The 13,339-nt window shown below is 32.1% G+C and overlaps 1 protein-coding gene and 1 non-coding gene across 2 annotated transcripts in view; one reads left to right on the top strand and one right to left on the bottom strand.

Annotated features, from left to right (window-relative positions):
* Positions 1-22: 22 nt before the first annotated feature.
* On the bottom strand, positions 23-280 carry LOC148280715 (RNase MRP). Its single transcript, XR_015822539.1, has one exon.
* A 608-nt stretch (positions 281-888) lies between these two features.
* The window catches only part of flr (actin-interacting protein 1 flr), a 24,990-nt gene continuing 12,539 nt past the window's right edge, over positions 889-13,339 (top strand). Inside the window, exons 1-4 of the mRNA XM_088227916.1 lie at positions 889-1,089; positions 1,704-1,916; positions 6,080-6,227; positions 12,064-12,244. Of these exons, the coding sequence (XP_088084042.1) occupies positions 1,068-1,089; positions 1,704-1,916; positions 6,080-6,227; positions 12,064-12,244 (564 nt within the window). The 5' untranslated portion in view covers positions 889-1,067. The remainder of the gene's footprint in view (positions 1,090-1,703; positions 1,917-6,079; positions 6,228-12,063; positions 12,245-13,339) is intronic.

Raw genomic sequence — 13,339 nt, 5'->3', positions numbered from 1 at the left:
AAATAATTTTAAAAAAAGAACAGTTTCCTCCAGACTGAGCCCCATTTTGTTACGTCCCGCCATTGAGACGAGAGACGCTCGAACATTGCCTTTGCTCTGACCAATACCTAAGCATGACTTCAGCCCGAGTCACCGAAAGGATCTCTCTCGAAGGCTTGCCTCGCTTGAGCTTATGACTTGACGTCACGGTACTTTCTACCACGGGTCCGGGGACTTTCCACAGGACATAGAGCTACTTAGAACTCGCGCGTAGTCCCGAAGATCGGAATTGGAAGAAACCACGTGTTATCAAGATAGTAAAATTGTATATATTCTACAAAACTGCGCGCTTTCGCTTGCGAGTTGGCCTACCATCTATTGAAAGAGTTGCAAAGCTTTTTAGAAATATTATTTCACACGGAATTCCTTCATATTATTTAGAAAAAACCGTGATGTTACAATATTATAACATTATGACATATTTTATAATGCTTTGAAATAAAATTATTGAAACTACTTTTTCATCAATTAATGTATTACTTTGAATATTTATCATTGATTTATCAATGATTTTAAGTTATCACGATTAAACTGAATAACCGTGTTTATTTTTATTCGTGTAAAAAAACATTTTTAATTTTTTATTTATGAATGATGTACAAATATACTAATATACCTACCTAAAAATTAAATTAGAAAAACAAAATTAGTCCAACATTTGTAAAGATAAAATATTTAAGAATATTTAGCGTATTCTATAAAGGTTAATTCATCCGTTATGATTTATAAAATAATAAGATAGTGGTAATCTTTAAAATAGGTACGTAATATTGAAAATATTCATATTTTAATTTTGTTATGTTTTAGTGCGATTTGGTAAATATTTTTGAAAACGCAAATCTGTTTTATCGACAGAATATGTCAGACGGCATCTGCCAAATAAGGAGTTGTACAATTTGTACGTCACTGCGCATAGGAAATTTAGCCATCCGCTACGGGCGACGTGCGGTTTTCGATTAGACTTGGTTCTATTTTGATCAGGATTAGTCCATAATTTACCGAAGTGCGGCTAGCATTTAATATTTAAAATGTCCCAAGCGTATTCGAACAGTAAGTACAACTCATTATAACCCTATTTTCTAATCTAGAAGTGATTCATCAACTCGTAAATTGGGTTTGCCGGTTGCACGGTTCACTTGCCATATAGAGTTTTATATGTATATTTTAATGTATTCATGGTCTCTTATTTGAATATTACTATATCGAATTAACTCCACTCTTTAAAAGAATCACCTCTTACTTTATTTTTAAAAATACGTTTACATTTAGGTTATTAAAAAAAAATGTACTAATGATGCGGAAGTACGCCCAAAATACCACCTTGTTGATAAAAAATAACAGTTTTCTTTTATCAGAATGTATTTCAGAATATATATGTTTTAATAACAACAAACATAGGGCTATCTAAAGGTGCCCCCCAAATAATTTTATGTAAAAATAAGTAGCTATGCATTTATAAAACAATGTTTTATAGCTTGGTCAGTTCGTTTATTTATTTATATTATAATTAAAACTAAAAAACATTGTATTTTCATATCACTATTTTAATTTAATTACTTTTTAAATTCCCTTTTTCTTAGTGTATAATATATTTTTTCATTCAAGGTATGGCTTTGGTTTATTTGAAATGGCAATTGCAAGTTTCGTATTTTATAATTTTCCAGAATACATTTTCGCTGCCCTTCCCCGCACTCAGCGAGGGACCCCATTGGTCCTCGGCGGGGACCCAAAAGGCAAAAACTTTTTGTATACCAATGGAAATTCTGTGATCATTCGTAATATTGAAAATCCGGCCATTTCTGATGTTTACACCGAACATTCCTGTGCTGTCAATGTTGCCAAATATTCACCAAGTGGATTTTATATTGCTTCAGGAGGTAACTTATTACTTGTCACAATCTAATTTAGTACCTACCCACATCAGAAAACAATCTTCCTGACTTCTGAAATTGCTGTTATGATTTTTTTTACGTTTCCATTTTAAATCCAGATTTTTAGAAAAAAAATTAATTTGTTAGAAATGTTGTAAATTGAATATTTATTATTGTGGTTTCGAAATAGGTACCATGATCATTACTTTTAAGAAAAAGGAAAATATGTGTTTACCACTAGATAGCTTTTACCATAAGTTATTATTTGTAATTTTTCTTTGAATAATATATTATTGTGTTGCATTCAAATAAAATTTACCCACAGTAAACATATAATTAAAATATATTATAAAGTACATATGTATGGAAAAATTTATATTTTGCATAAAATATCATGTACTAAATTATCTAAAATTTTAGTCTGTCTTATTTGAGAACCATTAAGATGTTGATAAGAGTTCTATTTTGATTAAACTTTTAATTAGAATCTAAGTCAAAGCAAAAATAGAGCACCATCTCATAACAGCTGGAAAGCTTGCATGTTTTCTTTATACTTGTAAAAAATGAAATATTTAAATGCTGTGTTCATTGACCACCTGTTATACGTTTGATTTTTTGTTGCTCTATTGAATCACAATACACGTATTGTATCTTTTATAAGAATTTATTTTGACTGGGTAATTATGCTTTTATAAACTGATAAACTGAAGCATCGGTGTCAGTGATAAAGTTTTAAATAGGCGGAAATATTGTCTGGCCTATTAATGTGCACAAGTAGGAAATAATCCGATTGGCAATGGGCCAAGTGATCCTAAGGCATTTTGTATATTTTCTGGATAGTATAGACGGGTGTGTTATAACATATAATTATGAACGTAGGAATGAACATAAGAATATTCCAGAATTAATAGTTATTTTTATTATTTGTCTGCCTCGTGGTGTAATGATCAGTGCATTTGCCTACCATGCAAGAGATCTCGGGTTCGATTCCCGACATGGATGATATGAAATATTTATTTACAAGGGTGTTTTTACACTAGAATATTTCATAGTCCCTGGACTGGTACCTAAAGCGTAAGACTGATCATCTTACCTTCATGTAACAAAAATGATCAAGATACGCTGCAATTGGTGTACGAATGCAGTGCCCTATGCGCCATTAGACGCGGAAAGGGAATGGTAGTGGGAATAGTTATTTTTATTTTTTGTAATGAATTTAATTAATCGAAATGATGATCTATTGATATTATGAACATACTGCTTATAACTTTTCTTTACTTGCTTTAATGCATAGGTACACTTGACATCCAAATGTCCATTCAAAGTTCTGTCACTAAAATGTTCTTATTTTGAGATAGATGGATCTTTGAAAATCTTTGATAGGAAAATTCCTGCCATAATTGACTAATTAAGAGTAGTCAAAACTTATTTCATTTATTATAATTAAAATGCAGTTCCGGGTAGAAATCTACCTACATAGTTTCTTCTACTCGTGTTATAACATTCATATTGAAGTGAAGTTAAAAACGCCAAAACATTATTTACTGATGTGGGTGAGATTTAACTGAATCATTAGAAATTATTCAGCAATGCCTAAAAAAAAAACAGTTTTTAAACATCTTATTTATTATTTGAGTTGGTGTTTATTTTGTAGAACTCCGTTTAAGTTAGGTACCTAATATTAATTCGACCAGTGATTTGAGTCAACGTATTTATTTTTTAACAAAATAAGACCTTATTAGGGCATTTTCAAACAAATAGAAATTTATTTATTGTGTATGCAGACAATTGGTAGAATACCATATGTTTTATTTTGGATACCCAATTTGAATAGAAATTTCATTAATACAAATGTTTGTTTTGAAAATACCTATTCATTTAGAAATGCTCTAACTTTTCTTGTCTTAACGGAACAATAGTCTGGTTCTGTCAAAAAAAAAACATACATATGTACAAAAGGTACTCAATCTAGTATGTTGATTGAGTTTCTCTACCGATACATTTTTTCAAATTAATTTAGTGGGTAATTTTTTAATATAATTGATAAGATTTCATCGGTCTAGTTTCATCATCAAAATAAATTAGGTACGATGACTATAATATGTCCCCTTATTTGTTTCAATTTTAGCTGTGTGCAATAACAAAGCACCCTATAATAATATGGTTTTCAAACACTACATATCATCGCCGTTCAGGTAATAGTCACTATCCCAAAAAGCAGCATTTTGAGATATCACTATTTTAAAGTTTGGAGAACTGGGAAAACTCCATTATAACTTCCATCAAATTCCATCTATAAATTTTTCTTTCAGATACATTTTCATATATTTGGAAGGTTTTTAATGTGACAGTGGCTAAAATTAGTTTTTTTTAAATACTTTTGCTTGTTTATAATCTGGGCAATGCGAGCCAAAAGAGTTAGTGACAGGAAAGAAATATTACAAATAATAATAAAATTTTGTAGTTAAAAATATGTTTTATTTAAAGAAATATTTTTTAACATGTTTATTGTTTTATATTTTATTATACAAATACCTAAACACAAACAATAGAAAGACAACTGTCATACTTTAAAAAATATAAAATTCTGCCTAAACTGTCAATAAATTATATCTGCCTTTTATGCTTTTTGAGATTTTATTGAAAGTCACAGCACTGTTTTTCACTGACAACAAATAATGTCGATTTAGGCAACTTTTTTCTAACTGAGTAACCTTTGTGAAAGGTGACAATATATACTCTATACATTCTGCATATTTTACATGTTCCTAAAGTACTCAAATAGAACGGATGCATGCAGTATGCATAGGCAGTCTATGCAAATTATGGAAAGCTTATCATATTGCTCTGACTCATAGTATTATTTACAATGAGGAAGTTCAGTGGTTTTTAAAAAAAAAAATATTTGTTAATAGACTGTTTAACTAAGTCAAAATTATTTTTTTTTAATTTTTATATTTCGTATTATCGGCGCTACGATTTTTCAAAGTTTTGTATTTCTGAAATAACTCCGCGTGTAACGTCAGAGGTTCATTTCCGCTTATTCTCATTCAGTTCTTCCCATTGGTCCAGAAGCGACAAGCAGACCGGAAATCTTCCATAGCTCTTAGATTATAGGTTGATTCACATGAACCAGTGACGTCATCTAAAGTAGTGCGTTTTTATCAAAATAATAATTATTATTTTTTCTGTACATTTTCAAGAAACTTTGCACTACAATTTAATGCTCTAATTTTTACCCCGCGTAAGAAAACATTTTTTGTATCCAATTTCCCGTAGGGCTGAAGTTCCTCATTGTACAACTATGACATAAATGGAGATTTTCTTATGCCTATATTTGTACATCATGTGAACATTTTATATAATTATATTATCCTTATCTAAAAATTATAAAATAACATTCATCATTGAGCTTATCAGCTGATGCGCTACAAATGGTAGTGCGTACATTATTACTCTGAGTTTAAATCAGTGGTCAATTGATTAAAATGATCTGAATTATCGGTCTTATCTTTTTTTATAAAAACAAACAATAGATCGGGTTGTGGTCCTGTGGCTAGTGTTGCGGACTCACGGGCAAGAGGTCCGAGGTTCAAACCTCACTCTACCCCAACTTGATTTCCATTTTCTAATAGTGAGTTATTTACAACTTGTTGAAAATGGCCACCAAAATTTAAATATTTAGGTAAATTATAAGAATGCCAAAATTTCTTTAAAAAAAAAATATTTCAAAAAGATATAAAAATCTGTTGAAGTAAATTAGCATAGAAGAAATTAAAAAACAATTTGTGTGACATGTAAAATTTGTAAATAAAATTTTTAACACTGTACCCGCCTCCTTAGAACTGGTTTCCCCAGTGAGGATTCTCAAATTAATTTTGTATAAAAAATGTTTCATACAGTATTCCTATTGATTAATATACATATTTTAAACTCTTATGTATTACCTTATACTAACTACAGGTTTTACTTTTTTTTGTGAAACATTATTTGTATTAATATGTTTGAAGAAGCATTTTAAAGAGGCTTTTGGGCATAAGTAAATAATATTTAAAAAACCAGTTTGATATTTCATATAACAATTATTATGTATCAAGATAATCTACTATGATTTTTCCATTTATGTTTATTTATTTGTTTATTATTGTTTTTATTTGCTTTTTTTAAAGATATTTCTGGAAAGGTGAGAATTTGGGACACAGTCAACAAAGAACATATTTTAAAAAATGAGTTCCAACCACTGGGCGGACCGATCAAAGATATCGCATGGAGCGCAGATAGCCAGAGAATGTGTGCAGTTGGTGACGGGAGAGAAAGGTAATTTGAGACAAATACCATTCCAGTGTGATTATTCCAAGTAAATGTATTAAGTACAAAGAGTTCAGACTACTGATTCAGACTCTTGAATCAATCCCAGTATTTTTCATCGACTTTGAAATTAATATGTATTGAAAAATATATTTGATGTAATTATTTCATATCATGGACAAAGCAACTGCCCACCCCAGAATTCAAATCTGGATCCTTATTTGCATTATAAAGTTAAACAACTATAAGGCTATGCAGCGGGATCCGCTTATTGTGATGGCTGTGGGATCTGTAACTTTTGATAACAATAACCGGTTGATTACATTAAACAGAGGTTAAAAAAAAATAGTCAAACATTGCTAAACATAAAATTTGAATCCTGACTCAACTTGATGGTATTTCCCAAATCGATCTCTCCTTCAATCTGTGTTTTGATTGGAAATTTGAGAAGTTTCTATACCTGCTCTATTAACAAGGATTTTTAATTAGAGAGGTTGCTAAATTTTTTACTACACAGCAGTGGTGGTTTTGATACTAAATTTTTAGTGAGGATACAATATATATTATAATCCAATACTGCCAGACTTTAACAATCAATATTGATTGCCTTTAATTCATTCCTAAATTTAAAAAGCTTGGTTCGTCTTTTTGAGTTATTACAAAGTTATTAATTACCAGGTACATTTGTATTTTATTTATTTATTGACACTTTATATACATATACAATAAATATACATATAAGGGCGGGCATATTGCCTTAAGGCAATTTCTTCCTACCTACCCAAACCGTTCAGTTTGAGAAAATTATAAATACATGGACATATTGAATCTTACAATTTTATACAAAAATTAAAAGCAAAGATTAACAAAAATAAATATATGTATAAAAAAAAAATAACACTTTACTATGAAGAGAGGAGAGGGGATGGGAAGGAAAGAAGAAGGATAAAGGAACAATTCAAATATTTAGATAGTGACATTTTAATCTCGACTTAAATGTAAATAAAGAAGGGGCGTCTCTAACATTAGTTGGTAGATTATTCCACAATCGAGCGGCTACTACTGTGAAAGAGGAGGCAAAAAAATTAGAGCGATGACAGGGTATTAAAAGGGTTCTCTCGTTACTAGAACGAAGAGATAGTCCGTGTTGTGAAAGAGGTTGGATGAGCTCTCTCAGATAAACAGGCGAAGTGGGATTATTTAAAATATTGTGAAGAAGTGATAGAATGTGAATGTTTCTTCTATGCCTGATACTGAGCCAGTGTAGTTGCGTGCGATACTCGGTTATGTGGTCAAATTTGCGAAGATTAAAGATATAACGAATACAAATATTCTGCAATCGCTCTAACTTATCAAGCAATTCAGAGTTAGCATCTGGATAACATACATCCGCGTAGTCAAGGAGTGGAAGAAGTAAGCTCTGGACTAATGTTTGCTTAACATTAATTGGCAAGAAATTCTGTAATCTTTTAAGTGAGTGCAAACTGCTATAAAGTTTACGACTAACTTCGTTAACCTGATCGTGCCACTCTAAATGCTTATGAATGATAATACCTAAGTTTTTGACTGAAGTCATGAATGGAATTTCTGTACCATCTATTTTGAAAAGAGGAAGTGTGGAAAAATTCACTTTTGAATACATTTGTTTACTACCAACAAGTACAATTTGGGTTTTTGTTGGATTTATGAGAAGTCCATGTTTTTTTGTCCATGAAGTAATATGGTCGAGTGCAAGTGACATTACTCTATGTGTTTCAACAATGTCGACGGGCTCGAAATGAATATACAATTGCAAATCATCGGCATATAAATGGTACAAACAGGGGAGGTTTTTTGTTATTGGATTGATAAAAAGGGAAAATAAAAGTGGAGAAAGTACCCCCCCTTGTGGCACACCGGCGGTAAGATCAATCCAATCTGAAAAGACATCTGCCATTTTAACGCATTGACGACGGCCACGTAAATATGTTGAAAACCAATTTATCACGGATGAAGATAGATTTAAGGACTTAAGTCTAGCGAGAAGCAGGTCAAAATCAACAGAATTAAAAGCACTACTAAAATCAAGTAGGACCAAAAGCGTTAGACGTTTATCATTCATTGCTTGTCTAATGTCGTCAGTTATTTTAACTAAGACGGTAGTAGTGCTGTGTCCAGCCCGAAAACCAGATTGCAGAGGATCAAGTTGATTATGAAGTGTCAGATAACAGTTAATTTGTTTGTAAGCTATTCGTTCAATAACTTTGGAAAAGATAGGCAAAATGGAGATGGGTCTATAATCGTTTTTGGATGCTGGGGAGCCATTTTTAGGAAGTGGAATAACGAAAGCCGATTTCCATTGGGTTGGAAAGTAACCAGATGTGAGGGAAAAATTAATAATATGAGTAATAATAGATAAAGTAAAAGGCAAAGTCATATGAATTATCGACAAACTCAATTCATCGCTGCCGAAGGATTTAGTTTTGATAGAAAGCAGAATGCGCGATACTTCTGATTCATTGACGACGGAGAAACGAAATTGAGGGACATTAGAATTTTGTGTATTGTTCATATCATGTAACAAAGAGCGTTTTAAAACTTCGTCAATCACCACCGGAGGGGTAGAAAAATGCAAGTTTAGTTCGTTAAGGTTCAGCGAACTACCTTTATCAACAGTGGAAATAGCTTTGCCTACCCCGAGTGAATGGAGCAAGTTCTAAGAACGTGCGGAAGAAAGATTATTAAGTGAATCTTTAATATGTCTTCTTTTAGCATTCCGACATAGTTGGTTACAACGATTTCTGAGTGTTCGGAACTTTTCCCAGCCAAGGACAGAATTGATTAATTTTAGTTTTGATTTAGCTTTGTCGCGTTTTGCCATCAATTTTAAAATTTCATTGGTAAGCCAGGGAGCTGGGGGATATTTCAGTTTCACTTGTCTTAAAGGGGCGTGGGTATTAAACAAGCCAATGATAGTACTGTTTAAAGAGTTGACTTTTATATCGAGATTGTCCGTTTCGTATATCTCCTTCCAGTCTATGTTAGAGGCGTCATTCTCAAATTGTTCTTTGTTAATATTACGAACATTTCTAAGATGTAAAGTTTTTTTGTGATATCGTGGACAGTTTATTTTATAGCTTAAATAGAGGAGGTCGTGATTTGAAAATCCGGAAGCAGTCAGTTGGCCGTAATTATTGATATTATGAGGGAAGGTAGTAAAAATAAGATCAAGAAGTGTATGGGAAGATTCAGTGTGATGTGTTGGTTTAAGAGGGAGTATGGAGAGGTTAACTGATTTCGCTATTTCCTCGAGCTGTTTGCTTCTGTAGTCTCCCTTGAGAAGACAAGTGTTAAAGTCACCCATGATTATGGTATGATCGGATTGTAAGGAAAGCGATTCCAGCAGTATCTCAACCTCTGAGAAATAATTAATATTGGGGGGACAATACACTACACCGAGCAGAAGATTGTTAAACTTGAAGTTAACTTTTATAAATAAATACTCTGGAAAACCTTGTGAAGAAGAAAGAGATTTTGTGATGATAGAATACCCAATATCAGCGCGTAAGTAAATTCCAACCCCCCCTCCGACTCTATTTATACGATCGTTACGTATAAGATGGTAACCCGGTAATGGATACAACGTGGAGAGAAGGGATGGTTTTAACCAGGATTCACTTATCAAAATGGCGTGTGTGGATAAATCAGAAAATGTTGCTAGAAGGTCAGAATAATGGGAGGGAATACTCTGTGCATTAATATGACACACGTGGAAGTTTTTAGGGAAACGTGAGAAATTGGAAGCCAAGATATCGTGAACCAACACGTCATCAGAAGAATTGTGTATGTCAGATAAATCAGAGATTTCTGAATGGTAGAAGGAAAGAGGTGAAGAAGGAATGGAATCAGGAAGAGAATGAAAGGACTCTTCAGATGAGGACATAGTAAATGTATAATTATAACTAATCACTAGGTAAAATTAAATAACAAAATAGAAAAAAGAGAAAACAGGATTTTTAAAAATGAGTAAAACGGGGTGACAACCGCTTAATTAAGTTTAACAAAGAATAAATAGCATAGGCGCAATAATGCAATCATACAATTTACATTAGGTTATAAAAAATAAAAGTAAAAAACATATCTACCATAAGTACAAGTGTTATCAAGAATTAGTAAACTTATATATAATAAAATACTTTCGCAGATACATGTAAAAAAATTGAGAACATCTATTTAAAAAAAAAAAAAAAAAATTCTTTAAAAAAGTATGTTTCTCGTATTAAATAAATCGTATAAAACATTACAAATGATAGGTTTCTTACATTAAGTTGAACAACGCCAACAAGTAATGAAAGCAATACAGTTAGCGGTAATACTTTGTGTTTTGCTAAAAACACTATGAAATTGTGCCAGCATTCAATGAATATAATGTATATTATTATTATTATACATCCCAATATCCAATATTGCCCACATCATTGCACCTATAAAATAGCATAATAAAAATATTCTATAGGCTGACCATAGATAACATTAAGGAATTTAATAATTCATTTACTATACAAACAAAATATCTATACATGGCAACTTGGTAGTAAAATTAGTAATATTATAATTCGCTAGAGGCGACTACACGCAGGCAGCCGCGCTGTCAAATTTGCAGATAGATAATGTAGCGCTATAACAAGTTTGTATAATCATGAATAATATATCATTTTAAAGGAAAAGAAATAAAAAACAACAAAGGCGTAACTAAAGGACACGAATGTAATGAATTAAGAGTGTAAAATGGTTTTAGAGCAAAGCTTGTTATACCATGATCGTAGTGGATTGTCTAGTAAAGAGTATTCTTTAAAAATACTTTCTTTGGAGGAATGACAATTGTCAAAACCTAGACATAACCTTAAAACATTATTTAACAAGAGGAGTTAGAAAATAAGTGACAAGATAATGGTAAAATAACTGCTCAATCTAAAAAATAGTCCAGATTATTGTGTTTTGTTTTGTTGACGCGGTCTTAACTCCCTTCGTGTCGTGTTGTCCGCCTTTAGATCATCTAGTTCATCTTGAGTCTGGAAATTGTGTATCTTCCCATTAAGTTTAATATAGATAATTCCTTCCCGGGTCCAGATAGTTTCGCCTGTGAAGTGTTCTTTAGTTTGTTTGAAAATGGACTGCCTTTCCCTCGTCAAATACTCCGTTATGAGGTATGGAAGTCCTTTCAATCTTTTCCGGTTCTTCATTACGTCGATTTTATTTGACTTTGATGTAAATTTTACAACAATAGGCCTTTTGCCCCCTTGCTTGAAGATACCTAACCGATAAGCGAATTTTATTTGAGGTTTAATAGTTAATTGTTTTGCACAGAATTCAGCAGCTGTCAGAGAAGTATCTTCGCCTTTTGTTTCAGAGAGCCCGTGAATGATGACCATTTTTTGACGTGATTTCTGTTCAATGCAATCCAATTTACAGCAAAGAATCTTGTTTTGTGATTGCAAATTACTTAGCATATCAAGGACGCTTACCTTAAACGTTTTGTAATCAGCTTCGATGTTTTGAACGTCTGATGAAGTCGTTGATTTTTTTAATAAAGCTTCGAACGTTTTCATTTTAGTCAGCAATTCATCGATTTTCCAGTTGTTAGTATGCTCCATAATGATATTAATCTGTTAATATTAACTTTATTAAGCGGCACACAAAATTTAACGACTACCCGCCAATATGTCCATAAATATGTACTCATGCCCAAATGCGCGATAGCGAGTTAAGGTGACTCACAGAAGTGTAATACAAATACTCCGCTTGCCGCTCCCTTCCTCTTTATCTTATGAAGTTTGGACTCATGTTTCGATTGTTTTATTTCTAGATTCGGCCACGTGTTCATGTCCGAGACTGGAACCTCCGTAGGAGAGATCAGTGGCCAAGCCAAGCCCCTAAACTCGGTCGACTTCCGTCCAGCCAGACCCTTCCGAGTGCTGACGGCCTCTGAAGATAATACTGTAGCGGTGTTTGAAGGCCCTCCCTTTAAGTTCAAATGCACCAAACAAGTAATATTATTATTTTTTATCCATTATAGTTTCGGTGATTAGGCTAGACATGATAATTGAAACCGCAGATTTACATACCTGATGATGAATACAGTTGAGAAAGAAAAAACAAGTATCACCTATTCTTTTTTGGTTTTGTTTGCACCACAATAGGCCAAGATGCTCATTTTACAGTTGTGAATTACAACACAGACATTCAGGCTTGAGAAATCGAACTCTGAACCTTACGTGCGTGAGTCAAGCGTCTTCTTCTTTAATATTAAATTTTCAACAGTATTTTGATAATGTCCTAAACTTTATAAACAAGTAGTAAATTTTAAGACTTTAGGATTTTATATTATTAATATTTGAAGTTCAGTTCAGTGGCGAAATTCGGCATTTATTATAGTAAATAACACAATATGTTCTGTTTGCACAACAGTGAAAAAGGTACAGTTAAGTCAAATTAAGTATAATACAAATATATAAAATTAAAATGTAAACATATTAGACACTGTCTATCCTAGTATTAGTAATGTCTAGAGATGATTTAAGTATGGAAATCTTATAACATATGAAATAATATTAAGAAATATGAAAATCTTACAAAGATGATGGAACTAAAAAAATCAAAACTGGCAAAGTGTATAAAACTGAAAAGAATATACAGAAAAAAATACATTTAAAAATTCTCTGACGAGGTATAATAATGTTAGTAAATATTTATATATAACACTTTTCTATGTCTAATGGTTTTGAGATGTCCCGTCTCTTCGTCAGGACACTAATGACAATAGCATACAAATCTCACTATACACCGACACCATGGAAGTTGTCACAAAAATGTAAAACCAACATGATGATGGGACGCATGCTATTAGAAGCTTACACCAAAGTACACTGATTATAAATGTTTAAAACTGTATGATCTTGTAATTAGTGTCCTGATGAGAAAACAGGTACATCTCAAAACCGGTAGACATAGAGAAGTCAGTAAGGGGTTATATACAATTATTTACTAACATTCATGGAAATGTTTGACCACAAAGTTAATGCTTTAAATATTCATCATATTAATGATATCCTAGTGTGTAAGACTTTTAAAATAAGTATAAT

Source organism: Micrasema longulum, unplaced genomic scaffold (assembly GCF_059751315.1).
Source record: "Micrasema longulum isolate JH-2025_06_02 unplaced genomic scaffold, ASM5975131v1 h1tg000548l, whole genome shotgun sequence".
NCBI classification, from domain to species: Eukaryota; Metazoa; Arthropoda; class Insecta; order Trichoptera; family Brachycentridae; genus Micrasema; species Micrasema longulum.
The sequence above is the reverse complement of the archived record's forward strand: the minus strand, read 5'-3'. Positions and strand labels throughout refer to the sequence as shown.